We start from the raw sequence: 26,173 nt of genomic DNA, 5'->3' as shown, positions 1-26,173 counted from the left end.
TTTATAGCTTTATCACAGACAGGCTCAAATATTTTTTAAAACTCTACCTAACTAAAAAAAAATATTAAACCTAAATGTAAATCTTCCTGGAAAAACCTTTTTTCAGAGGCTGATTTGGGCATAATAAATTTAATAGGCAATTTGAAGTAGCTAGATTTCCCTTCTAAATTTTAAGAAGTCCTATATAGAGAATGACTGAATTATAAATTAATAAGCAATAAACATCACATTCATATACATAGGGGAAACGTTTTCTTATAGTACAGTTCTAAGGTGCTTTCAGTGAAGAAGACCCCAAGTCACCATCAACAATGTCAAACATGACATCCTATTTGGTAGAACTGAGTAGAAAATTAAACAGTGGAAATAGACCACAGCTTGTTTTACAGTACCAATGACGGATGCACGATTGACTGAACTGTTCTTAACATTTCTCAAAATGCATTTATATTTAAATTAAATGTAACTCAAGTTCAACTTTTCTTTTGACCTGTTGGGGTTTTTTTCTTTTTTCTTTTCTTTTTTTTTTTTTGAAAGCACAGAAGGCCATTTTCTGACTAAAAGTCAGCCATCACCATCATTCCTGGAAAAATGGCAAAAATTAAATCTGCTTTAGGGCTTGCTCCACTAGGACGGCTTTAAACTGCTTAGTAAAGGAATGTGCTGAAGAATGTCTGGACGAAGCTTCTGTCTTTCAGAGTGCTGCCTATTTCAATACACCAAAGATTCAGCTATATATATGTGTGTGTGTGTGTATATATATATATATAATACATTCTATCTTACCCTAATCATGTATACATAGTCCCTTGACACCTCTACTATTCATTAAACAATGATAAATAACCATAACATGCCCTTACCTGTAATGCTTTCAAGATAACACAACTTTGGTAACACTTGCTTTCTAAGGGGAAATCATTTATCAATCACATGCCTTTGGTTGACACCATCAGTCCTCCAAAGGGCTACTTATGGCTCTCTGTCCTAGGATACTGGTGTCCTACTACATGTGCTGACATTTGCAGGAGGTAAAGCTTTCGCTTTCATGAAGTCGAAGAGGAGAGACACGTGTGAAAACATGGTACACAAAACATGACTAACTTTTTTTGATTACATTCCAGTGCAATGATCTGGAGTTAATGGGGCAGTTTGTTTCCCAAAAGGTAGCATTACTTTTGTAATACGCTTTTCAAAGCATTAGAAATTTCAGGTTTCCCTGAAGATGTACTTTGTTTTCTGGTACAAGGTGAGCCAAAAAGAGGTGGTGAAAAGAACACACAAAAAAAGATCTTTGTCTAACCCAGAAAGGTTGAGAAATTTGCACTGATTCTTAAGTACTGAACTCCAGAGGCCTGCTAATCAGAGCTGGGATCATTTTGCAAGACAGCCTTTCTTTTTCTAAAGTAATTTGTATGTAGTTGCTGATAACCAAAAAAATGTCACAAGAGTGATACCTACTGTAAAAGTGAGGTTAGAAGATTCCCTGGGTCTTGTGACCTAGGTTAAATGAAGTATATAACTACAATAGATTGTGTTTTTGTTTTGCTTTTGGAAGTTCTGTGCAAAAGCTACCATTCACAGGATTAACAAATACCTTTACATATGCTAGTTTTTTTTTTTTAAGTGTCTGATTTGCAAAATTAGTTTAGCTACATAAATCCTGTCCCTTAAGCCATAGTTCACAGATGTAAAACTGCAGTTTATAGATTCAGTAGAAGAGGTTTTTTTTTTTTTTAACCCTAAAGGTGAAATACAGAAATTGGATAAGCAGTTTTTAAGGAAATTGTTACATTCAGAAATAACCTTGGAAAGTTCACCAATGATTCCTTCTGGCATAAAAATCCTAGTCATAATCTGGTCCCACACTGAGAAATCCATTCCAGTTTATAGTGCAAGACCTTGAAAGCAGGTGTCCAGCTGCCCACCATTACTGTAAGTATCGATAGACTTTGAAACAGTGATTTCCAGAGTCTGCAACCACAACATGACCATCTGAAGTTAGGGCCAGGCCTTGGGGGCCATAGAGTGGGTCAGCAGATGTGTTAATGTAGGACAAAAATGATCCACTCCCATCAAAAACCTGTAAACAAACAGGAAGTCAGAATGTTATAGGAGAAGTTATAGTAATATGCTGAACATGCGTTAGAAAACTCTTGATGCTAGTGTTTTTCTGTTTCTTGTTTTTTTTTTCTTTTTTTTTTGACAGGGTCTCACTCTGTCACCCAGGCTGGTGTGCAGTGGTGTGAAGACAGCTTACTGTAACCTCTAATTCGTGGGTTCAAGTGATTCTCCTGATTCAGCCTCCCAAAGTGCTAAGATTACAGCCATGAGCCATCATGCCCAGTATATATGCTTTTATATTTAAAACATTAGCATAAGCCAGGTGCAGTGGCTTACACCTATAATGCCAGCACTTTGGTAGATGAAGCTGGGAGGATCCCTTGAGGCCAGGAGTTTAAGAACAGCCTGAGCAAAAGAGCGAGAGAGACCCTGTTTGAAAAAAAAAAAAAAAGCAGAAAAAAAAAGAAAACAAAACAAAAAAAGGACTTAAGTAATCATCTATCCATCTATGGATATGCCTTTGTTTATGTCACTATCATCTCTATAATCCTGCTCTCCACTTACCTTGTTTTCTCTCCTCTCCCCATCTATTTCCAGTTGGTGGAGTAGAATATGCCATTGGCTGCTAGCTTTCACTCGTATTCCTATAGTGGTCACAACAAACATTGGGTGGGAAGGGCCCTAGATGGTGCTTAAAAAATGAATGAACCTTACTGTTCATGTTAAATCTTCACTTATTCCCACTTCCAGTCTCACATCTCCTTTTCCTCCCCCCCAATTATAAGGGGAAAAAATCAGCAACTAGATGATGGAAGAATGTTCCTGAGTCATAACAGCAATGAGACAGTAGAAATTATTTTTTCCTTTTTAGAAAAGAGTGGGTTGTAAGAAGTCAATGGTTCAACATGTAAAGTCATCCCCTGGTATCCCAGGAGATTGATACCAAAATCTTCAGATTCTCAAGTCCTTTATATAAAATAGCCTAGTATTTGCACCTAACCTATGCACATCCCCCCATATATTTTAAATAATCTCTAGATTACTTCTAATATTTAGAGCAATGTAAATGCTATATAATGTAAATAATATGATGTATTTTTACAATTCGTATTTTTTTAATCACTGTATTTAACAAATTATTTTTCCTGAAATTTTTGATCTGTATTTGGTTGAATTCACAAATGTGCGATTTGCGGGGATAGGGGGATGATCATACATTTGGATGTGAAATCACTTTCTTTTGGTCTGTCGGTTTCTGCTTTGTTATTTTTGTTAAATTTTTATTTTGAAATAATTATAGATTCATAGGAAGTGGCGAAGATAGTAGAGAAAGGTCCTGGGTACTCTTCACTCAGTTTCCCCCAATGGTCACATCTTCTGTAATTATAGTACCACACAAAACCCAATACACTGACTTTGGGTTGTGTGTGTACAGTTTTACGTCATTTTATCATATGTGTAGATTTACCACTGCAACCAACATACAGAATTATCCCATCAACATAAAGATCTCCCTCTTGCTACATCTTTATGGTCATACTCACTCCCCTTTCCTCACATCTCTAATCCTTGCCAACTACTAATCTGTTTCCCTTCTCTATAATTTTGTTATTTTTTTGAGAATGTTACACAAATAGAATCATATAGTATGTAACCTTCTGAAAATGGCTTTTCTTCACTCAGCATCATGCCCTTGAGATGCATCCGAGTTGTTGAGTGTATCATTAGTCTGTTCCGTTTTAATGCCAAGTCATATTCCATAGTATAGATACACCAGTTTGTTTAGTCATTAACCTACTGAAAATCATTTGGGTTATTTTCAGTTTTGGGCTATTACAAATAAACCTTCTGTGAACAACAATGTGCAGGTTTTTGTGTGGACGTAAGTTTTCATTTCTCTGGGACAAACAACCAGGAGTATAATTTATGGGTTGTATGGTAAGTATATGTTTAGTTTTCAAAGAAACTGCCAAACACTTTTCCAGGCTGACTGTAGTTTTGCATTTCTACCAGCAATGCATGAGAGATCTAGCTTCTCTACATGCTCTCCAGTGTTTGGCATTATTAGTATTTTTAATTTTAGCTATCAAGTGTGTAGTAATATCTCACCATGGTCTTAATTTGTACTTCCCTAATGTCTAGTGATATCGCACATCTTTTTATGTAAACATCCTCTTCCGTAAAATTTCTCTTAATGCCTTTTGCTTGTTTTTCTTTTCTTCCTTTTTTTTGTTATTTTTTTTTTTTGAAACGAAATTTCATTCTTGTCAGCCAGGCTGGAGTGCAATGGCGTGATCATGGCTCACTGCAACCTCCGCCTTCTGGGTTCAAGTGATTCTCCTGCCTCAGCCTCCCAAGTAGCTGGGATCACAGGCACACACCACCACACCCAGTTAATTTTTCTATTTTTAGTAGAGATGCAGTTTCGCCATGTTGGCCAGGAAATGGTCTCAAACTCCTGACCTCAGGTGATCCACCTGCCTTGGCATCCCAAATTGCTAGGATTACAGGTGTGAGCCACAGCACCCGGCTGCCTTTTGCTCATTATTCTAATTGGATTGTTTGATTATTTTACTAATGAGTCTTGAGAATCTCTACATTCTAGGTATAATTCCTTTGTCAGAATTTCAGTTGGTAAATATTTTCTCTCAGTCTGTTGCCTGTCTTTTTATCCTCTTAAAGGGATCTTTCACAGAGCAAAAGCTTTTATTTTTTATGAAATCCAATTTGTTAATTGTTTTTCTTTTATGGATTATAGTTTGGGTTTTATGTCTAAAAACTCTTCACGGAGCCCTAGGTCCCAAAGATTTTCTCTTAAATTATTCTAAAAGTTTATCTCCTCAAACATTATCTTCTAAAAATGCTATAGTTTTATCTTTTACAGTTAAATCTACAGTCCAATTTGAGTCAACTTTTTGTACAAATTAACGTTCATTTTTTTTTTCCTCTGTGGTGGTCTTAGTTTTTCCAGTCCCATTTGTTGAAAAGGCCATCATTCCTCATTGAATTGCTTTTGTATCTTTGTCAAAATACAATAGGCTGTACAACTGTGGGAGTGATTTCTAGATTCTCTATTCTGTCCCACCGATGTATGTGTCTATTCCTCCACCATATTATATAGGCTTGATTATGGTAATATATAGTAAGTCATATAGCTTACCCTATGGGTTAGTAAGGGTAGAGTGATTCCTCTCAATTTATTCTTCTTTTTCAAAATTACTTTAGCTATTTCCTTTCCCTTGCCATATAAATTTTAAAATAAGGTTTATATTTGCAAAAAGTCCTGCTGAGATTTTGTGTTAAACCTGTATATTAATTGAAGACAACTGACATCATTGTTGAGTCTTGCAATCTATGAACACAGTTGTTTCTACATTTACTTAGACGTTCTTTGATTTCTTTTGCCAGCATTTTATAGTTTTCAGTATACAAATATTGAATATGTTTTGTTGTTATACCTAAGTATATATTTTTTCAGTGATTCTAAATGGTATTGCATTTTAAATTTTGGTTTTCACTGTTTGTTGCTAGTTTATAAAAACATAATTGATATTTTTGGTTTTTCTTAAGAGACAGGGTCTTGCTCTGTTACCCAGGCTGTAGTGCAGTAGCACAATCATAGCTCACTGCAGTCTCCAACTCCCAGACTTAAGGAATCCTTCTGCCTCAGCCTCCTGAGTAGCTGAGCCTATAGACATGTGCCACTATGTCTGGATAATCTTTGTATTTTTTTTGTAGAGATAGGGTCTTCCTGTGTTGCCCAGGCTAGTCTCAAACTCCTGGCCTCAAGCAATCCTCCCACCTTGGCCTCCCAAATTGCTGGTGTTACATGCATGAGCCACCATGCCCGACCGTAATTGATTTTTGTATGTTGATCTTGTATTCTGCAATCTTGCTGAACTCACCTATTGTAGGAACTTTTTTTGTAGATTATTTGTGATTTTCTATGTAAACATCATGTTATCTGCAAACAGTGAGAGTGGTTAATTTATTCCATTGTAATTTGTAAGCTTTTTATTTCCTTTCTACCTTTTGTGCTGGCTAGAACTTCTAGTATTACATTGAATAAGAATGGTGAGACATCCTTGCAGACATCCTTGCTCTACAAGGAATGCATTCAGTCTTTTACTATGAAGTATGGTGTTAGTTATAGGTTTTCATAGATGTTGTTTATCAAGTTGAGAGTCTTTCTTCTTAGTTTTCTGAGAGTTTGATCATGAATGGGTATTAAATTTTGTTAAATGATTTTTCAGTGTCAATTGATATGATCATTTAGTTTTTCTTCTTTAGAATTTTAATATGGTAGATTATTACATTGACTGATTTTCTTTATTTTTATTTTTATTTTTTAAAGGGCAGCCTCCCAAGCCAGAGTAGCTCAGAGACTCCCCGATTTTCTAGTACTAAACCAGTCTTGCATTCCTGGAATAAACTCCACTTGGTCATGGAGCGATTTTTACATATTACTGAATTATATTTGTTAATATATCTTTAAGAATATTTACACACAGGAGGAATATTGGTCTGTAGCTTTCCTTTTTGTACTGGCTTTGGTAACAGGGCTTCAAAAGCTGATTGGAAAATGAGTTGGGAAGTATTCTCTTATCTTCTATTTTCTGGAAGAAATTATATACAATTGTTACTAAATTCTTTAAACATTTGGTAGAATTCCATGGTGAAATCATCTCAGTCTAGACATTTCTTTTTGATGTTTTAAAATTATGAATTAACTTTTCTTAATAGGTTAGAGGGTTATTCAAATTATTTCATACTGAAGTTGTGGAGTTAGTATTTTTTGAGAAGTTGTCTATTTCATCTAAGTTGTCAAACTTATGTATGCAGAGTTGTTCACAGAATGCCCTTATTATCCTTTTGATATCTACAGGACATGTATTAATATTAGCATTTTGTGTCTTTTATTTCCTTTGTCAGTCTTGCTAGAGTTCTGCTGGTTTATCTTTTCAAAGAGCCAGTTCGCTATTTCATGGATTTTCCCTATTGCTTTTCTTTTTTGAATTTCTTTTTTCTTTTTTTTTTTTTTGAGACAGAGTCTCCTTCCGTTGCCCAGGCTGGAGTGCAATGATGCGATCTTGGCTCACTGAAGCCTCTGCCTCCTGGGTTCAAGTGATTCTCCTGCTTCAGCCTCCTGAGTAGCTGGGGTTGCAGGCGCCTGCCACCACACTTGACAAATTTTTTGTATTTTTAGTAGAGTCAGGATTCCACCATGTTGGCCAGGCTTGTCGCAAACTCCTGACCTCAAGTGATCTGCCTGCCTCGGCCTCACAAAGTGCTGGGATTAAAGGTGTGAACCACAGCGCCCCGCCTTTAATTTTGGCCTTGCTTCCTTCTGCTTATTTGGGGTTTGCTCTTTTCTTTCTAGCTTCTTGAGGTGGCAGCTTAGATCATTGATTTAAAATGTTTCCTCTTTTCTAATAGAAGTATTTAGCATATTAATTTCCCTCTCAGCATTGTTTTTGCTAAATTCCACAAATTTTGGTATGTTCTATTTGCATTTTCATTCAGTCCAACATATTTTACAATTTTCCTTGAGACTTCCTCTTTGACTCGTGCGTCATTTAGCACAAAAGTGTTTTTAAATGCAGAAAACAAAACACATGGATTGTAAAAAATCATATTAAAATATAGCTACTGAAATATTACTAAATTATGATAGAGCAATATGGGTGTGCTTCTAAAAATTAGCACATTAAATAGTAAGAAATAGTAATGGGTCTAATAATTACCGTAATTTTGAAGTAGTGATGAGAATAAGTGACAATTCAAGATTTTTGCAACTGATATGATATGAAAATTTCTGTGATTTTTCTTGGTGACAAAGTCATAGGCATTACTAAAATTACTATGATTGTTGCTTATATTCATGATTAAGGGAAATGATAATTTTCAGCCAGAGGTTCATAAAAATAATAATGTAATATTTTTGTTCAGTGGCCCCCTTGAATTCTATCTTCAGAACTTTGCGGGGTCTGTGGGGTCCAGGTTAAAACCCTGATTTAGAGGGTTTCACTCTGGTAACATTTTTTCTACTCCATCTTGCTGAGTTTAGTCCTTCTGGTGAGAGTATCTATGGTCCTATGTCCTAACCAAAGGAAAAGAGAAAACATTCCAGTGTGGGGGACAGCAAATTCTTCACTTTTAACAAATGCCAAACACTCTAACCATATACATTAGCACGTTGATCTACCTGGATCCTGCTGTTTCCCCAGTCGGCCACAATGATGTTTCCATTTGAATCCACTGCTACACCTGTTGGAGCATTAAACTGCCCATTTCCTTCTCCATTTGAGCCAAACTTCAACATGAATTCTCCTTCCTGATTAAACACCTGTATGAAACATTTTAAAATTATTTTGTTTTACATAGAAATACTTGAATCAACATTATGGATTTAAAAATATCTGTTTGAGCAGGTTATTTATAACAAGACCTAAGATTTAAGACATTCTAAAAAAAGAAAATAAAATCTACCAGATAGACTACATATCATTGTGTTTCCCCATATTACTGTATAAATCTGATTTATCGTTTGTTAAATGATCACTTTTTTTGGCTTATATCTTGTTATTAAATCCTTATGTGAAAGATACCTTTATTGTAAATTATAAAACAGTATACAAGTCAGTAAGAGTAAGAAGCGCTATAATTTTCAATAATATTATTATTCCCATCTTTAAAGAAATTGCTAAATTTCAAGAATGGGCATTGTATTTATATTTCTAACAGGATGGATGACTATTAAAAGTTGGATCAGAGAGTAGGAGTTTTTTGTTATGCCAGATGCTCAGAATGTATTATCATTTTACGACATCAACATAACTAGAAAGAGTAGGCTGGACTTCATACTTATAATGGGAGAAATTCATTGCATGTGTGTGTGCACATGTGTGGTAGCAGCAGGTGAGAAATAAGAAAAGGGCTTTTTTATTTATCCTCAGAAGATATTTTAGTTCGAGAGTTTATATGATCCTAAGGGTTTGATGAATAGAAAAGTAGTTTCTATTACTCTTTTATCTCTCAGTAGAGAGAAGGGAAGCTGTTAGAAGAAGGGAGCTCAACAGAACTCTTAAGCAAATTCTCTAACATCTGATATGGCCAAGCAGTGGAGTGCTATGGTTAATTACATATTCTTACTAATAAAGTGCTACTAAATATGTATCAATACAGATCACTGATTTTGAAAAAAATGTTAATGTTTAATGATAACACTATAGTAAGCACAATTGTATCTTGATGATTCAGCTGATACCTAATGGTTTTGAAATGTCTCCAGGACATTATTTTTAACTTCCATTGTCATGATGCCTAGATGCATAGAAATATTCATTAATAAGTCAGAAAGTATTATGTACAAGGCACTTTGAGAGTAAGGTTTCCTCAAATGTAGAACTGAAAGAGTTCACTATATTTGAGTGTAGATCTTCACTTGGGGATGATCTCAAGACTTTTTAGAATGTCACTTGTTGTCATCTCTGATTACAAAAGATCAAAATGACCATTACTTTTAGGTAAGTACCTTGGGAAAGTAGGACACTTCCATCTCTACAAGCTAAACTCACATTACGATAAAAAGAAAGAGTCATGGCTACTTCCTGAATTAATTACATACTTGCCAAGAAAGCAAGCAACAACCTCTGTGATTCTTTAGAAAGGAACAAGGCAATAACAATCAGCTTTTACTAAGATGCCATGTTTAAATTGTTTTTCTGACTCTTTTTGTCTCCTTTTACATAACACATTCTAGTTTTAAAGACCAATGGGAACATGTTTATGGTGGACACAATTTATTATTCTCTATTTTTTCACTTATTAAATCCTACAAATAATCTTTTTGTTTATCTTTCTTTTCTTTTTTTTTTTTTTTTTTTTGAGATGGAGTCTCATTCTGTCACTCAGGCTGGAATGCAGTGGCGCAATCTTGGCTCACCACAACCTCCACTTCCCGGTTCAAGCAATTCTCCTGCCTCAACCTCCTGAGTAGCTGGGATTACAGGTGCCTGCCACCACGCCCAGATAATTTTTGTATTTTTAGTAGAGACAAGGTTTCACCCTGTTGGCTAGACTGGTCTCAAACTCCTGACCTCAGGTGAGCTGTCCGCCTCGGCCTCCCAAAGTGCTGGGATTACAGGCGTGAGCTACTGTGCCCAGCCTTATTTATCTTTCTGAGTCAATGTTTTCCTGGACATAATCCAAATGACTCAAGTGGTTTTGCTTCATTTTGTGATAATGAAGGATGCCAAATCTAGTCTTACTTGTTTTGTGATGAAAAGAAAATATATTCTGCAGATAGCTAAGGAGCTAACTAGACCCCTTGTTAGCACTGACCTATAGATATGTTTTTTATACTTATCAACAGAGAAGTGACCTGAATTCAGAATTATTGCTAACTGCCCAGCATTACATGGGAAAGAAAAACCCAAGTATTCCATAAAACTTATTTGGCAATAGTTGTCAAAAAGAAGAGAAACGACAACAACGAAAGGCTATGGTTTTTTTAAACAAGAAGAAAATTGAGTTTAAATAAATAGCTAAAATAATCTACTTCTATCATACTGAAAACTTGAAGAGTTTTCAGAATCTTAAGAATTATGAATGTTTCGTATTTTCTATTTTTCCCGATTAAAATGCCATTTAATTACTTAAAAATTATTCACATGAAAAATTAAGAGGCAGAAGTATGGGCTTAGTTTTTTTTTTTTTTTTTAAAGCTTTGCTTTTTACAATAAATATATAAAGCAATTTTTTTTAAAAAATCACCTTGATAATAGCCCTTTCCTGATTTCAAAATTCTGCTCATGTCAAATACCAACTCCGCTTGGAAGTCTCCCCTGATAATCTTAATTAAGGAAAGCTTCTCTTTTCTTTTGGAAAGTTAGGAAACTTTATATGTGCCTATTTTATGAAACTATTTAGTGCTACCTGCCTTGCATTTCAGTTACTTATATATGTTTTAATTCTTTCTACAGTGTCAGCCAGGACTGGTGAATAGGAGCCATCCCACATACCAATGCCAGTTGATTCTTAGAGGTTACCTGGCGCACTGGACAGGAAAGGCTCTGAGATTACAGTTCCGCTTAGTGGAAAAGAGTAACTTGATTAATTATGACTGTCTTTCAGTTGGGAGTGGGCAGAAGCTATGCAAGCATTTGCTGGCCTTTGTACTGTTAGGATCTCATATGGGCTTTCTTCTTGCTGAATACCCTGTAGTTATATGAATGATTCCTCTACAAAGTGAGTGAGAGTAGGAAGTATGAGAACAACCTGTGTTATCCTTTGACAGTTGTGCTCATTCTCCAGGACGGTTATAACCCCCCGGGGAGCCAGTCCCCAGCCCGGTTCCTGCTGCCTCTTTGCTCTCTACTTCCGTCTCTCTTTGGCTATCAACTTTTTCCACTATCCTATTCCTTTTACCAAGACACTTCCCATGGACAGTAGTGTCGGCAGGGAATGCAGATTATCTGCATTTGAGTGTAGGGGGGACCTATGCCACTATGTGAGCATCTCCTGAGAGACAATATGGCAGGCAGCAGTTTCAGAAAAAAGCAACAGTGGGCACCTTGTTCCCTTATCCTGACCCCATTTCTGCAGCCCACTGTGCGCTACTGTCTGCACAGGGACTTGGCACCCATCAAAAAGGTCCAAGCCCTCTCCATTTACTCAGGTTAAAGGCTTTCCAGGATGCGGAAAGGACATCACAGACAGTACCTTTGGGTGTTAAAAATCCTACCCCTTATCTAGCTATCCCAATCATTAGCATTGATAAGTCATTATTTATTTTGGTTGCTCAATCATTGTCTCTAAGTGCAAACTTTACTCACTGGCATCCTCTGCTGTTTCCTTATTATTTTTCCTTTAAAATGACTCACCTTTTGAAATTTAAATGAATGTATTTAAAAGAAAAACTTTATTATGTCTATAAGTACAAAACAGCATCACTTGATGTAAACAAAAGGTAGCACTAAAATAAATGCATAACTTAAAATAAAAATATCTACAGTGCACTGCCTATGGTCACTGATCATACCTTCAGTGGAACATGCATCACACCTTGAGAAGCTTGATCTAGGATATTACTAAATATTTTCTCATCATTTCAGCAAGTGAGTAATTTGTTTTGAACCATTTTATTATTTCCTGATTTTCTCATAATAAAGTTCAAATCTCTCTCCCCTGGTACCTAGTAAGAAAGATATACTATGGGTCACTGTTTTCTAAAGAACACCAAATGTGTGAAAGCATTCTAAGAAGTATAAAATATATGAATGTATGCTAGGGTTATCCTCCTCCCCATGCCATCTGTTGTTGTAACAGAACCAAATACCTAATTTTTTAAAACAAAAAGATGCAGAAAATTGAAAAAGTGATTTTAATTTATTGACTAGCCACAAAATATTAAGCTTCAGAAAGTTCTGCCTCTAAGTTCAATGAACTGCTTTTTAAAATTTAATTTTCAAGTCCGCTTCATTTGCACCAGTTTCAAATTAAGCAACTTATTGCCACCACATTTTGTTCAATTTCCCAACTTTCCAAGGTCTGTAAGTCCAAATTAAAACTGGCATCTTTGAGCAGAAGCAAAGTCTACTCTTCTGGTTAACTCCCTTTGGTGTCATATGTAAGTACTGCATTATTTTCTCACAGACCAATTTTTCCATAAAAGCAGTTAAAAGTTAACAACAACTCATGTGCTTATAGTACCTTGACAGAATGATTATGGAAATCTGTAATAATAATCTCATTATTGCTATTTACAGCTGCAAAATGGGGACCTGCAACAAAGATGGAAAAAAATACGTGATGACTACAATGAAAGTGATTACATATAGCAGTTACTGTAACAATCACACAATATATTAACTTAGTTATTTAAGAAAGTACAAAGAATCACAGACTCAGTCTTTGAAAGATCATTCAGCCAGACCTCCAGCTCCAGATAACATGGATCCTATATTATTCTCTGCTTCTGCCAGTCTATTCTGACTCCTTCCCAATCAGGCTGGGAGTTGTAGCAGCCCTAATGAAGTGGGAGGAGCAGTAAGCATCAGAATTCATTCTCCGTGCCACCATCTGAAAGTCAGTCTGCCAGCTTCCCTGAGTATCTGTTAGTCATTTTAGAGCCCTCTGCTCCCACCGAGGAAAGACGTGGCAACTCAGCATTGGAAAAGGGACTCCAATATGTAATTTTAAAAAACTTGATCAGCTGGGCATGGTGGCACATGCCTATAGTCCTAGCTACTTGGAGGGCTGAGGCAGGAGGATCACTTGAACCCGGGAGGTTTAGGCTGCAGTAAGCTGAGATCATGCCACTGCACTCCAGCCTGGGTGATAGAGTGAGACCCTGTCTCAAAAACAAAACAAAACGAAACAAAAGAACAGAAAACCCACACTACAATTCTGGGTGACATTCAGAACCTTGGCAGAACTGGAGACAAAGCACAAACAAATATTATGCAAATTAAACTAAGCGCCAAAAGCATCCTTTCAAAAAGAAAATTAATAAGCTATTTTCAGCCTCTTCTTGCAGATGCAAAAACCTAAATAAGCTTGTGATTGCAAAGTGCTACACCAAACAGACGTAAAACAGACTGCCCTCCTTAAACCTAGCAAATATTCTAGACTCCTGTTCTCTTACAATAACCTAGAAAGGTGAAAAAAAATTCTCATTCAGTGGCTTTTTAAGCAAAGCTACAGCTAGGCTGAAACAGTAGCTATTCCCTTGTTTTTCAAATATTTTTATTTTAAAATTTATACCTTATTTAATATGAATATTTCAAAGCTAGACTTCTGAGCTGTGAACTGCCACCAATGAAAACCATACATGGACTACAGCTCAACTTACTGCCGGGTGGGTGGTGGTGACTGAGAAGCAAGGAACCATGCTTTTACTTAGATTTTATCCCCAGCATCTTTCCCAAAGCCAACAAACACATTAGGTATGCGGTGTCTTCAACATGCTCCAACATCATGCAAATGTGAGCAGAAGAAACATAAAAAAGGGGGTTTACATATTACCATCGAGTGTACCTGCAAACTGCCTGTCCCCATTTCCTCGGCTACCAAACCTGGTGACTATTTTCCCGTTTGGCTGGAAGATAAACACGCAGCACGCTTTGTTGTCCACAACGATAATGTGCCCATTGCGGTCCACAGAAACTCCTTTTGGTCCCATCAGCTTTCCTGATCCAATTTTTGTCTGTTAGAAACAAGTACAGAAATAGAAGTAGAGTATAGAGTCAAAGTTTAAACCACTACAGAACATGAAGATAAACACTGTTTTGGTCAACATTTACCTGAAGGTTCAAGCAGGTACACAGCTACTCATACGTCACAATGAACTTCTGTCTTGGAAAACTGGCTTTGTCACATCCATTATCTGCTACTGATATCTGTATAAATCCTTGTTCTTTTATTTATTTATTTTTTGAGACGAAGTCTCATTCTGTTGCCCAAGCTGGGGTGCAGTGGCACAATCTCGGCTTACTGCAACCTCCACCTCCCGGGTTCAAGCAATTCTCCTGCCTCAGCCTCCTGAGCAGCTGGGACTACAGGCGTGCACCACCATGCTCGGCTATTTTTTTTTTTTTTTTGTATTTTTAGTAGAGACAGGGTTTCACTTTGTTGGCCAGGCTGGTCTTGAACTACTGACCTCATGATCCACCCGCCTCATCCTCTCAAAGTGCTAGGATTATAGGCATGAGCCCCCATGCCCAGCCCTTAAAATCCTATTCTTGAAAGAGATCACCACCAAAAATAGTCTAGGATCCCCTAAACTGGGGTCACAGTTCCCTGCTGAAGAGGCAGTGTGGTCTGGTGAAAGATCACTGGATTATGACTCGGAAGACTGACCTACTTCCATTGCTTGACTTAAACACACCTGGAATAGCACAGATGGATTTCATTTCCTCAAACTTCAGATTCCTTATACATTAAAAAATGTCCAAAAAATCACAACTCGACAACTCCCAATGGCATTTTTGGAAGATGTATTAAGTAGAATAAGGTAGGTAAAGGGTTTACTGTAGAGTGTAGCACACAGCAAGCAGTCACTGTAGGGAAGCCGTCACTGTCATTGTTATAGATCATAATTAATATCAAAATTGCCCAAGGACTTCATGTCTAAAACACCAAAAGCAACGGCAACAAAAGCCAAAATTGACAAATGGGATCTAATGAAACTTAAGAGCTTCTGCACAGCAAAAGAAACTACCATCAGAGTGAACAGGCAACCTACAGAATGGGAGAAAATGTTTGCAATCTACTCATCTGACAAAGGGCTAATATCCAGAACCTACAAATAACTCAAATAAATTTACAAGAAAAAAACAAACAACCCCATCAAAAAGTGGGCAAAGGATATGAACAGACATTTCTCAAAGAAGACATGCATACAGCCAACAGACACATGAAAAAATGCTCATCATCACTGGCCATCAGAGAAATGCAAATCAAAACCACAATGAGATACCATCTCACACCAGTTAGAATGACAATCATTAAAAAGTCAGGAAACAACAGGTGCCAGAGAGGATGTGGAGAAATAGGAACACTTTTACACTGTTGGTGGGATTGTAAACTAGTTCAACCATTATGGAAAACAGTATGGCGATTCCTCAAGGATCTAAAACTAGAAGTACCATATGACCCAGCCATCCCATTACTGGGTATATATGCAAAGGATTATAAATCATGCTGCTATAAAGACACATGCACACGTATGTTCATTGAGGCACTATTCACAATAGCAAAGACTTGGAGTCAACCCAAATGTCCATCAGTGACAGACTGGATTAAGAAAATGTGGCACATATACACCATGGAATACTATGCAGCCATAAAAAAGGATGAGTTTGTGTCCTTTGTAGGAACATAGATGCAGCTGGAAACCATCATTCTCAGCAAACTATTACAAGAACAGAAAACCAAACACCGCATGTTCTCACTCATAGGTGGGAATTGAACAATGAGATCACTTGGACTCGGGAAGGGGAACATCACACACCGGGGCCTATTATGGGGAGGGGGAGGGGAGGGATTGCACTGGGAGTTATACCTGATGTAAATGATGAGTTGATGGGTGCTGACGAGTTGATGGGTGCAGCACACCAACATGGCACAAGTATACATATGTAACAAACCTGCACGTTGTGCACATGTACCCTAGAACTTAAAGTATAATAATAATTAAAAAAAAAAAATTTGCCAGGCATCTCGCATTGAACTTTCTGAGAATTAAGTTCTCTTTGGGCGGGAGTCACATGTGTTTTATTCACTTTTGTGTACTCAGAGGCAACACACTTCTTGGTGCATAATAAATATTCAATGAATATTTGTTGAATACATTAATTTTAAAAGTCTAGCATTATTATAGGGCAATCATGATGATTAAATGGTTCCACTTTTTATCATATTTTAAAATAGGGGAAAAGCATTTGATTTCTATCATATATCGTATTTTAAATTTTATTCCTGTTCCTGAGTAGACTGTGGTGTGTATTTAAATGTCTATTTGCCATGAGATACAGGTCTTGTACATTTACTTTTCTTTCTATGACTTGAATTTCTAGACTACATATAAAGAAGTGCTTCACTCATTCACTTATTTATTTCCTAATTCTACAAACACTGCCCAAGCACCCACTATTGCCTGACACTGTATTCTAGGCATATGGCAAACAAACACAAATAAGACGTAGCTCCTGCCCTCAAGTATGTCTCAGTCATATTGCAGGAACAAACATGTCTACTGTATCTCTTTAAAGAGTCTGGTATTGAGTCTTCATTTTAATATACTTGGGAGAATTCAAATAGGCTATCTAAGAAGGCATGTGAAGTGGTAAGTTGATGAGGCCACAGTAGACAAGGAAGGAGAAGGAGCACCCCAGGTGAGGGAACAGCAGGAGGGAATATATGTTAAGTCAGGGAAACTGTAAGAACCGCAGTTCTCCCTGGCACCCAGACTTGACGTGTTGGAGGGAAGTAGATCTATGTGTTTTTATGAAAGAACTCTCCGCCAGGCACAGTGGCTCACACCTGTAATTCCAGCACTTTGGAAGGCCACGGTGGGAGGATCACTTGAGGTCAGGAGTTTGAGACCAGTCTGGCCAAGGTGAAACCCCATCTCTACTAAAAACACAAAAATTAGCTGGGTGTGGTGGCGGGTGCCTGTAATCCCAGCTACTCAGGAGGCTGAGGCAGGAGAATCACTTGAATCCGGGAGATGAAGGTTGCAGTTAGCTGAGGTTGCGCCACTGCACTCCAGCCTGGGTAACAGAGCGAGAGTCTGTCTCAAAAACAATAACAACAACAACAACAACAAAAACTCTCAGACATCTTATTAAACAAATTAAGGTAGGGAATGATGAGTGTAGTCTAAGTCCACATGTGTTATATGTGTGCATGTATGTACATAGACTTCTGGAAGGAAAAGTGAGAAATCAGCGTCTGTAGCTTAGAAAATCCCAGAAGTTATATTCTCATAGGTTATGATTTAGCCTTCTTATTTTATCTCTCTATATTAGTGCTGTGTGATAGAAATATAATGTGAACCACATATGTATTTTTAAATTTTCTAGTAGCAGGATAGGACTTTTCCATGATGGGGACTTTAGACTTTATATGCTCCTTTTATTCTTCTAAGTTTATAAATGACGGAGATTCAGATTTCATCTCTTTAGAGCAAAGGAACACAACCACTTAGGAAAGAAACAATGGTTTTCTTGGCAAGAGAAACTGCCGTGTAAATTTGATTCTGATTCTCCAATCTAGCCCAAAGATCAAAGAGGCTATAACATAATGGTGGGTAAAGAAATGGCATTTGTTCTTTCATGTCTAACTGGAGGGTAAGTCAGCAGAGATCACAAGGGAGAGAAGGCACTTCCATGATTAAAACAGGAATATCATTACTACTTAACATTATGAACACTTGCAGTTGCTTAGATGACTCAACCAAATAATATCAAGTGGATAATTATCTAGAATAAAAAGAGAAAATAAAGGATTACTTCCATTCTATCATGTAGTGACAACTAGGGTCGATCTAAAAGAATAACTTAAACATTGAACCAAAATTTCTTTCCACTTCCCTTCATCACTCCTCGTTTAGTTGCACTGGATTCAACCAAGTGAAAGGTAAGAATCCCTGCATTTCCCTGATTGTGTCAACTCCGTCTTAAACAGAATAGTAAACAAACAACAAACAAACAAAATATATAAAAGTATATATAAAAATATATAAAAATATAATAATAATATATATATTATACATATATATATATATATATTTTGTTGTTTGTTTTTTGAGAGAGAGTTTCACTCTTGTTCCCCAGGCTGGAGTGCAATGGTGCGATCTCGGCTGATTGCAACCTCTGCCTCCCAGGTTCAAGCGATTCTCCTGCCTCAGTCTCCCAAGTAGCTGGGATTACAGGCACCCGTCACCATGTTGGCCAGACTGGTCTTGAACTCCTGATCTCATGTGATCTGCTCACCTCAGTCTCCCAAAGTGCTGGGATTACAGGTGCAAGTCACTGAGCCTGGCCCAGCAAAAATATTTTAATCCTGCCTTTGGAATGGTTTAATCAGGGTATTCAACTCAACAAATAGGTCCTTAAATTGAACAGGAAAGAGATGAGATATTTTACAGTAAGGTGGCCAGAGGTATCTCTATTTGTTTGGATAGAAAAGGTTTCTAGATGGGCTGGATGATAGGAGGCAGTGGGGAAGATAGAATAAATTTAGAGGAAGCAGAGAGAAATAAAAATTAGGGCTAATAAATTGGTGAATAAAAGAAAGATAAGGAGATAAGATGTTACATCTCTGGAACTACTAGGAATAAATACAAAGAGTCTATACTGGTGTTAAACGTATGTCTTCTCAGCACCTGTTTAATTTTACTGAGTCCCACCACAGAAGAAAATGAGTATCTCTGCCTATACCTGTGGATATTCCACTTGGATGAACTCCTGTGAGGGTCCTAAAGTGTTTTCATGTGCCATCCTTTTACCCCTTGGGTTTTGATCAACACCTATCATAGAAAAGGGTATTGCTGAAACTACACCACCTCCACTCCCCCAGTCCTCTAGGGGGCATGAGTGTTCTTTAGAGTTTATTCCCATCATTACCCTTCATATTCCAACTCTAAGAACCCAGTTCTTCTAAGAGTGTCTATTACAGATAGACTATTGAACCACTGAACAAAAAATCCTTAGAGAGCCCTTCTTCCTTAGACATAAAACTCCTGTCTCCGTATGTGAACCTATTTTAGTATTAGCTTCTGAATTTACAAAGACAGATCACAGTTTTCTAGAGTATAAAACATAAACAAATGGGTTGCCTCCAAACTATATAAACATTTTCAAGATATTCAAGATATAAATATTCACATTAAACTTTTCGTATTTGGGTATGTCTTACCACATATACAATTATTAAAATGCAAAAAAAAAAAAAGGGGGGGGAAGAGGTTAGAGCTACAGAAAGTCAGGAGATTTTTATGTATATGTGGTCACCATACAGAGCCATTAAATTTCTAGTGGAACCAAAAATTCAAGGGTGATTGAAGAATTACATGCAATATTGTGGAATAAAAAATGACACCTTTTCAGTCTCCAAAATTGACAAGATGCTGCCTCACACAAAATAGAGGCTCAAATCTGAGAGTTTCACAATTATGTAAGTAACTCATTTCATAAAAACAATGAGGGGACTACAGCAATCTGAAGACTTTAAAAAGGAAAATAGAAATTCTTCCAATAAGAAATCAATGAGTACACTTTTAGTAATCTTTAGAATTCCAGAATGGATTATGAAAAGCAGCATCTCCAAACTCCTAGACAAGAAAGTGATGACCACCAGGTGCCTGTGTGAGGACATTAAGCCCAAACCATAGCTGACCAAACAAGACTTCATTTTTTTGGACAGGGTTACTAGCAGCATGGAAAAGAACATTCATTTCTTAGATCTTTATTTTGGATGTGGCACGTAAAATCTCATTTAGTCTTTGCTTAAATCCTATGAGATAGGTCTTTTTTTCTTTTGAGACAGGGTCTTACTCTCTCACCCAGGCTGCAGTGCACTAGTGTAGTCATGGGCGACTGCAGCCTCTAACTTCTAGGCTCAAGCAATCCTCCCACCTCAGCCTCCCAAGTGGCTGGGACTATAGGCCTGCGCAACTACACCTAGCTAATTTTTTTTTTTTTTTTTTGTAGAGGCAGGGTCTTGCCATGTTTCCCAGGCTGGTCTTGAACTCCTGAGCTCAAGCAATCCTCCTGCTTCAATCCCAAAGTGCTGGGATTGCAGGCATGAGCCACCATGCCCAGGCAAGACAGATCTTTTTTAAATTAAAATTTTAAATTCGAGGCTATTGAAGCTCAAGGAAGTTACAATTTGCCGATAGTCAAACAGTAATAAACTGGGATGGCAATGGGTTGATCTTGAGTTAAAACTCATGTTGTCAACAGAAATAGAAGCCTCGAGTAGGCTGGACAGGGAAATATATAAGGCACAGTGCAATTGGCCCTTACAAAGATCTTTGACGAGATGTCTCATAATTTTCTTATGAACAAATGTAGAAAATGGGCAGGCTGACACAATTCTTTGATGACACCTCATAAGAGAGGTTTCTGTTATCACCAGAGGGCTCTCTACTCTTTGGTGATTTGGTGAAGACACTGAGTCAAATCTTTATTTGCAAAAAGCTGATGCTGGGAATGATAGTAAATATATCAAACAATGGGATCCCTCAAAGTGTAGCTCCACTTGCATTTTCTCTGGAAATTCAGCCTTCATTTTCTTTTCTTTCCAAATCCCATATTACATACTTTAACAATATGTTTTCAGATTGTATCAGTGTGTATGACTCATTAGAGACTGACACAAATTGTTTTCTGTCATTTCTTGTGTGGTCTTTTTTTCCAAAATGAGCCTGTACATTTTTAAAAGGTGGAAACCATTTTTTACAATTCTGTTTCTCCCATATCATCTGTTACAGGCCTGAGAAAGTAAAAAGTACTTCCTAAGTGACAACATGTAGACTAATTTGAGAAATATAAACTGCCTCTTAATAATGCTTTTCAAAAGCTTGTTGTTTTTCATTGAATTGAGGTAACAGGACCAGTTTCCCTCTATATCTATGGTTTTAAAGAAAAAAGTGACTGAGCAACCTAATTGCTTTAAAAAACAAAGCCACATTTAGGATATATATGAATAAACTTATAAAATTATCACTGTTACTCTCACTTCATAAACTTAGATGTCCAGATGTCTTTGTGTATGAAGAATTGTTGAATGTTGCATGGCATCTCAAAAAAGAAATACACAATTTCATCTTGTATTTCTTATTCCTCCTCTCCATTGTTTAGTGAACAATTAGTAGTTAATCTTACCTTAAATTTCCCATCGGAGGAGAAAATGCTGACCCATTTATTATCATAATCGGCAATGATTATATCCCCACTGGGATGTACAGCCACTCCTGTGGGCCGCTGCAGCTGCCCTGGAGAGCGTCCCCGTATGCCAAAACGACTTTTGAACTGGCCGTCATTGGAAAATATCTGTGAAATAAATTACATTCATTGGAATGTGAACTAGCACAGGCATCACTGAGGAAGACATAGGCAAAAACATCTGCCATACATACAGAGATCAGAACATGCAAACTCTGAAGAAAAGTCTACATGCACATAAGCTTTTTTCCTTACACCATATATATGTAACTATATTTATTTGTATCAATATAAGTAGTTAAAGGTATATAATTGGGGCTATACCTGCACACATTGGTTGTTACTGTCTGCAATTAATATCTTTCCACTTGTAGATGCAGCTACCCCCTGAAGATTTGTAAACTCTCCTTTATTTCTTCCTTTGGTACCTAAAATAAATGATAAAACCATAAAAATCAAGCACTAAATGGTTAGATTTCTCCATTTCAGCAAGAGAATAATTCAGATTTCCATAGGTACCTGAGAATGCATTGTTTTTAAAAATACTTTAAAAAAAGGGTACCCTCCCTGCTCAATGACCAAATCCATATGCTATTAAACCTCTCTTCCTTACCAATAGTCTCTGCAAAATCACTTTTTAAAGCAAATGTCAATCTTCTCTTATTAATTTGTAGCTGCATATTTTTAAAAGGTGGAAACTATTTTTTATAATTCTGTTTCTCCCATATCATCTGTTACAGGCCTGAGAAAGTAAAAAGTACTTCCTAAGTGACAACATGTAGACTAACTTGAGAAATATAAACTGCCTCTTAATAACTCTTTTCACAAGCTTGTTGTTTTTTATTGAATTGAGGTAACAGGACCAGTTTCCCTCTAAATCTATGGTTTAAAAAAAAAAGTGACTGAGCAACCTAATTGCTTTAAAAAACAAAGTCACATTTAGGATATAAACATGTTTAAAATATTCTTAGATCCCACAAAGACATCATAATAAAAACTAATATGGCCTGCCTTTATCTGACATGGCTTTCCCACTTTACCCTACGCCACTGCTATCTGCCAGGTCTGTGCTGCCTTGGGCATGGCATTCTCAGAGTGAACATTCTCAGCCCTGCTCACTCTGCCCCTGTCTTCTATCTTTGTGGACCTGGTTTGCATTTGGGGTGTGGGGGGCATTTGGGATGGTTCAGACTCAGTTTGGGTCCTGCCATTCTGGGTTTTAGTGGGAGAAGGGAACCTGGTAAAGGGGCCCTGCCCTAAGGATATGCAACAGGAGAGGGGTCTTATTTTACAGTTTTGCCAAAATTCCACCCTCTCACTCAGCAGCTCTTGGAAGAAACGTGGACACTTGACTTTCAGTACATTTAACAAACCGAAGGCCACAGATGTTATAAAAATAGTAGGCTGATTTTCATATTACAGATTTACTTATAGATTATTTTCAAAGATTCAATATATCACAGGCTGGATATTCTTCCTGAAATTATAAAAACATATTCTCACAGGGAGCTTTGTAGATTAAATAAGAAAAGCAAAAGGAAATTCATTAATCCAAGAAAATATTTCCACCCATACTAGATTCTTTTTTTGATTTGTTTTGTTTTGTTTGTTTGAGACAGGGTCTTGTGATACTGCCCAGGCTGGTCTCAAACTCCTGGGCCTAAGTGATTCTCCGGTGTTAGCCTCTCGAGTAGTTGGAACTATAGGTACATACCACGATAACCACCACACCTGGCCAAACTAGACTCTCTTTTAAAAGAATAGATGAGGCAGAGAGAAAAACAGCAAATCATCTACAGGTTAACAGACATCTAGTTTTGTTTCAAAGGAAGTTTTTATAATTTATTTCAACAAGATGATGTAAATATTAATGAATGGAAACAATGAATTTTGCTCAAAAATGACCATGAAGAAAGCTAAATGTTTCCTAGTTAGAGAGAGAGAACCATTCTTCACATTTATAATTTCATTTATATTCAAAAGAGCAATTTGGGCTGGGCGCAGTTGCTCATGCCTATAATCCCAGCACTTTGGGAGGCTGAGGTGGACAAATCATCTGAGGTCAGGAGTTCGAGACCAGCCTGGCCAACATGGTGAAACCCCGTCTCTACTAAAAATACAAAAATTAACTGGGCGTGGTGGTATGTGCCTGTAATCCTAGCTACTCGGTAGGCTGAGGCAGGAGAATCGCTTAAACATGGGAGGTGGAGGTTGCAGTGAGCCGAGATTATACCACTGCACTCTAGCCTAGATGACAGAACGAGACTCCGTCTCAAAAAAAAAAAAAAAAAAAAAAAATTTGCTATTTTGTTTTTCGACATCAATGCAGTGCCTTAGGAAAGGGTAGACAAGGATGCACTGGTGATGGCTAATGTCAAACACCTGCTTAAACACTGTTTGGGAATAGATTTGTCTGAAACAGATTTTTGAGTTTAGGAATTGAAATTGGTGATGGATTAAACTTAGAATAAAATCAACAACACTGCTGGGCAGAATCATCATAGATGAGCTGGTTCTCACCAGACCCATGTGGTGGTCAGTTCATTGAATCATGGACCCTATCAAGTTTACTCACAAACTCTGCATCTCATCTACTAGCACCAGCGTGAAAGAAAAATTTGAAGGCCGGGTGCGGTGGCTCAAGCCTGTAATCCCAGCACTTTGGGAGGCCGAGACGTGCGGATCACGAGGTCAGGAGATCGAGACCATCCTGGCTAACATGGTGAAACCCCGTCTCTACTAAAAAATACAAAAAACTAGCCGGGCGAGGTGGCGGCGCCTGTAGTCCCAGCTACTCGGGAGGCTGAGGCAGGAGAATGGCGGGAACCCGGGAGGCGGAGCTTGCAGTGAGCCGAGATCTGGCCACTGCACTCCAGCCCAGGCGACAGAGCCAGACTCCGTCTCAAAAAAAAAAAATTGAGATCCAGATACTGTCATATTTTAATCCAAATGTATCAGAAGAAAGGATCTTTGATACTTGATCCACATAGAATCCCAATAACATGCGTGAATATGGAATCAATGAATATTATTGAAATGGCGAGTTGTTTCTGCTAGTGGGGAGCAGGAAAGGAGTGGCTGGCCCTCGAAGGGGATATATGCCAACATGGTTTGAAGGTAAGGAGAGCTCGAGTCTGTTGCCCACATGTAAATTAAATCACAAGGTCGGAGGAACATCTGTTTGTCTAACATTGCTTATATGTTTTTGAAAGAAGCTAGATGAAACAGGCACTGCCATTTTTATTTTAAATTTGTTTTAAAACAAGTATTATTTTTGGTCTTTCCCCCATGTCTGAATAACAGCTAGGTATCAGGTATAGCAAAACAGATGGGCTAGAAACAGAAACAATTCTAAAATGCTCAGCTTAGAAATAATTTTTCAAAGGTGATATGGACAAGCCAGGGTCTCTTAAGAATAAAAACTTCATTTATGAAAAACATTTTACGCCAGGCATCATAGCTTGCGTCTGTAATCACAGCACTTTGGGAGGCTGAGGCAGGAGGACTGCTTGAGGCCAAGAGTTCAAGACAGCCTGGGCAACACAGTGAGAACCCATCTCTACAAAAAAGAAAAAAAAAAAAATTGATAAACACAAGCATGGAATTAAACAATATGAGGAAATGAGGACCAATTAACTGAGACCGGACCATAAACCAAAGAAGAAGTGATTCTGTATAAAACCCAGACTGTTCTAGATTCTTGCTTATATAAAGTTGAAAGTGCACCCAGGGCTTAGAGGGCATACAGGTAGGGGAAAAGAAATACTGAAAAAAAAGAGAGAAGGGGTTAAGAAGCACCCGAACAGAGTAGATGAACACTGATTGACTGTCCTTGTGGTCCAGGTAGGGACAAAAACTGCCTGCTGCTCTCCTTCCTCTAACCTTTTGTCTGTCCTGCTAGAAGGATGCCTATTCTATTCAGAAGACCCTGCAGGCAGTAGCAGCTGATAAAAGGAAGAGAAAAAAACAGAGAAAACAGTGCTTTAGTACTAGTCAAGAAGGTGACTTAGTCAAAAAGAGTCTGTTTTCCTTTTGAAAATATGGACATGATGTTGGAGGAGGGAAAATATGAGCAAAAAATACTAACACTTTTTGTTCTTTACAGAAATAAACACACATTTTTTCAGTGTGAGTAGAAACAGGTAGTAGTTGTATTTTGGGGTATAATTTTAAAACTTGGAAAGATATTTAGTTGGATGCCATAGTAATATACCATTCAGAGCAAGGAGAAGGAAGACTCTATGCCTAGCTTGAAATGAATGTGAGATGTTCCACACCTGCTAATACTAGGTCACAAGAGCAATGGACTGTGTTGCAAAAGACCACACTGCTGGAAAGAGGTTCCACCACCTCTGCTGAACTCAAGGGCAAGGTGTTGGCCCAGCTCTTATTCTTGGTTTGAATTTAAGGAGAGCTCAAGCCTGTTGCCCACATGTAAATTAAATCACAAGGTTGCAGGAACATCTGTTTGTCTAACATTGCTTATATATTTTTGAAAGAAGCTAGATGAAATAGGGACTACCATTTTTATTTTGTAATATTGTTTAAAAACAATCTTTTCTTTAAGCTCCATGGCTCGGTTTCTGAATGGCTGGTTGGCATTCCTGGTAACATCTCCTGATTCTTACGGACATCTTTTGTCGTATTGGAGATTA

General features: G+C 37.5%; 1 protein-coding gene across 10 annotated transcripts in view; it reads right to left on the bottom strand.

The window, feature by feature from the left end:
• Positions 1–1,678: 1,678 nt before the first annotated feature.
• The window catches only part of TRIM2 (tripartite motif containing 2), a 181,506-nt gene continuing 157,011 nt past the window's right edge, over positions 1,679–26,173 (bottom strand). For 7 of the 10 annotated variants that reach the window (XM_008000029.3, XM_008000019.3, XM_008000020.3 and 4 more), the window contains exons 7-12: positions 21,843–21,946; positions 21,459–21,626; positions 14,092–14,272; positions 12,778–12,848; positions 8,270–8,410; positions 1,679–2,083 (exon numbers count right to left, since the gene is read on the bottom strand). In XM_008000029.3, coding sequence (XP_007998220.1) covers positions 1,931–2,083; positions 8,270–8,410; positions 12,778–12,848; positions 14,092–14,272; positions 21,459–21,626; positions 21,843–21,946 — 818 coding nt within the window. In that variant the 3' untranslated portion in view covers positions 1,679–1,930. The remainder of the gene's footprint in view (positions 2,084–8,269; positions 8,411–12,777; positions 12,849–14,091; positions 14,273–21,458; positions 21,627–21,842; positions 21,947–26,173) is intronic. The other 3 variants (XM_073017682.1, XM_008000021.3, XM_037992972.2) reach the window with 1 other exon arrangement.

Source organism: Chlorocebus sabaeus, chromosome 7 (genome assembly GCF_047675955.1).
Source record: "Chlorocebus sabaeus isolate Y175 chromosome 7, mChlSab1.0.hap1, whole genome shotgun sequence".
In the NCBI taxonomy this organism is placed as follows: Eukaryota; Metazoa; Chordata; class Mammalia; order Primates; family Cercopithecidae; genus Chlorocebus; species Chlorocebus sabaeus.
Note: the sequence above shows the minus strand (reverse complement) of the source record. Positions and strands in the feature narration are given on the sequence as shown.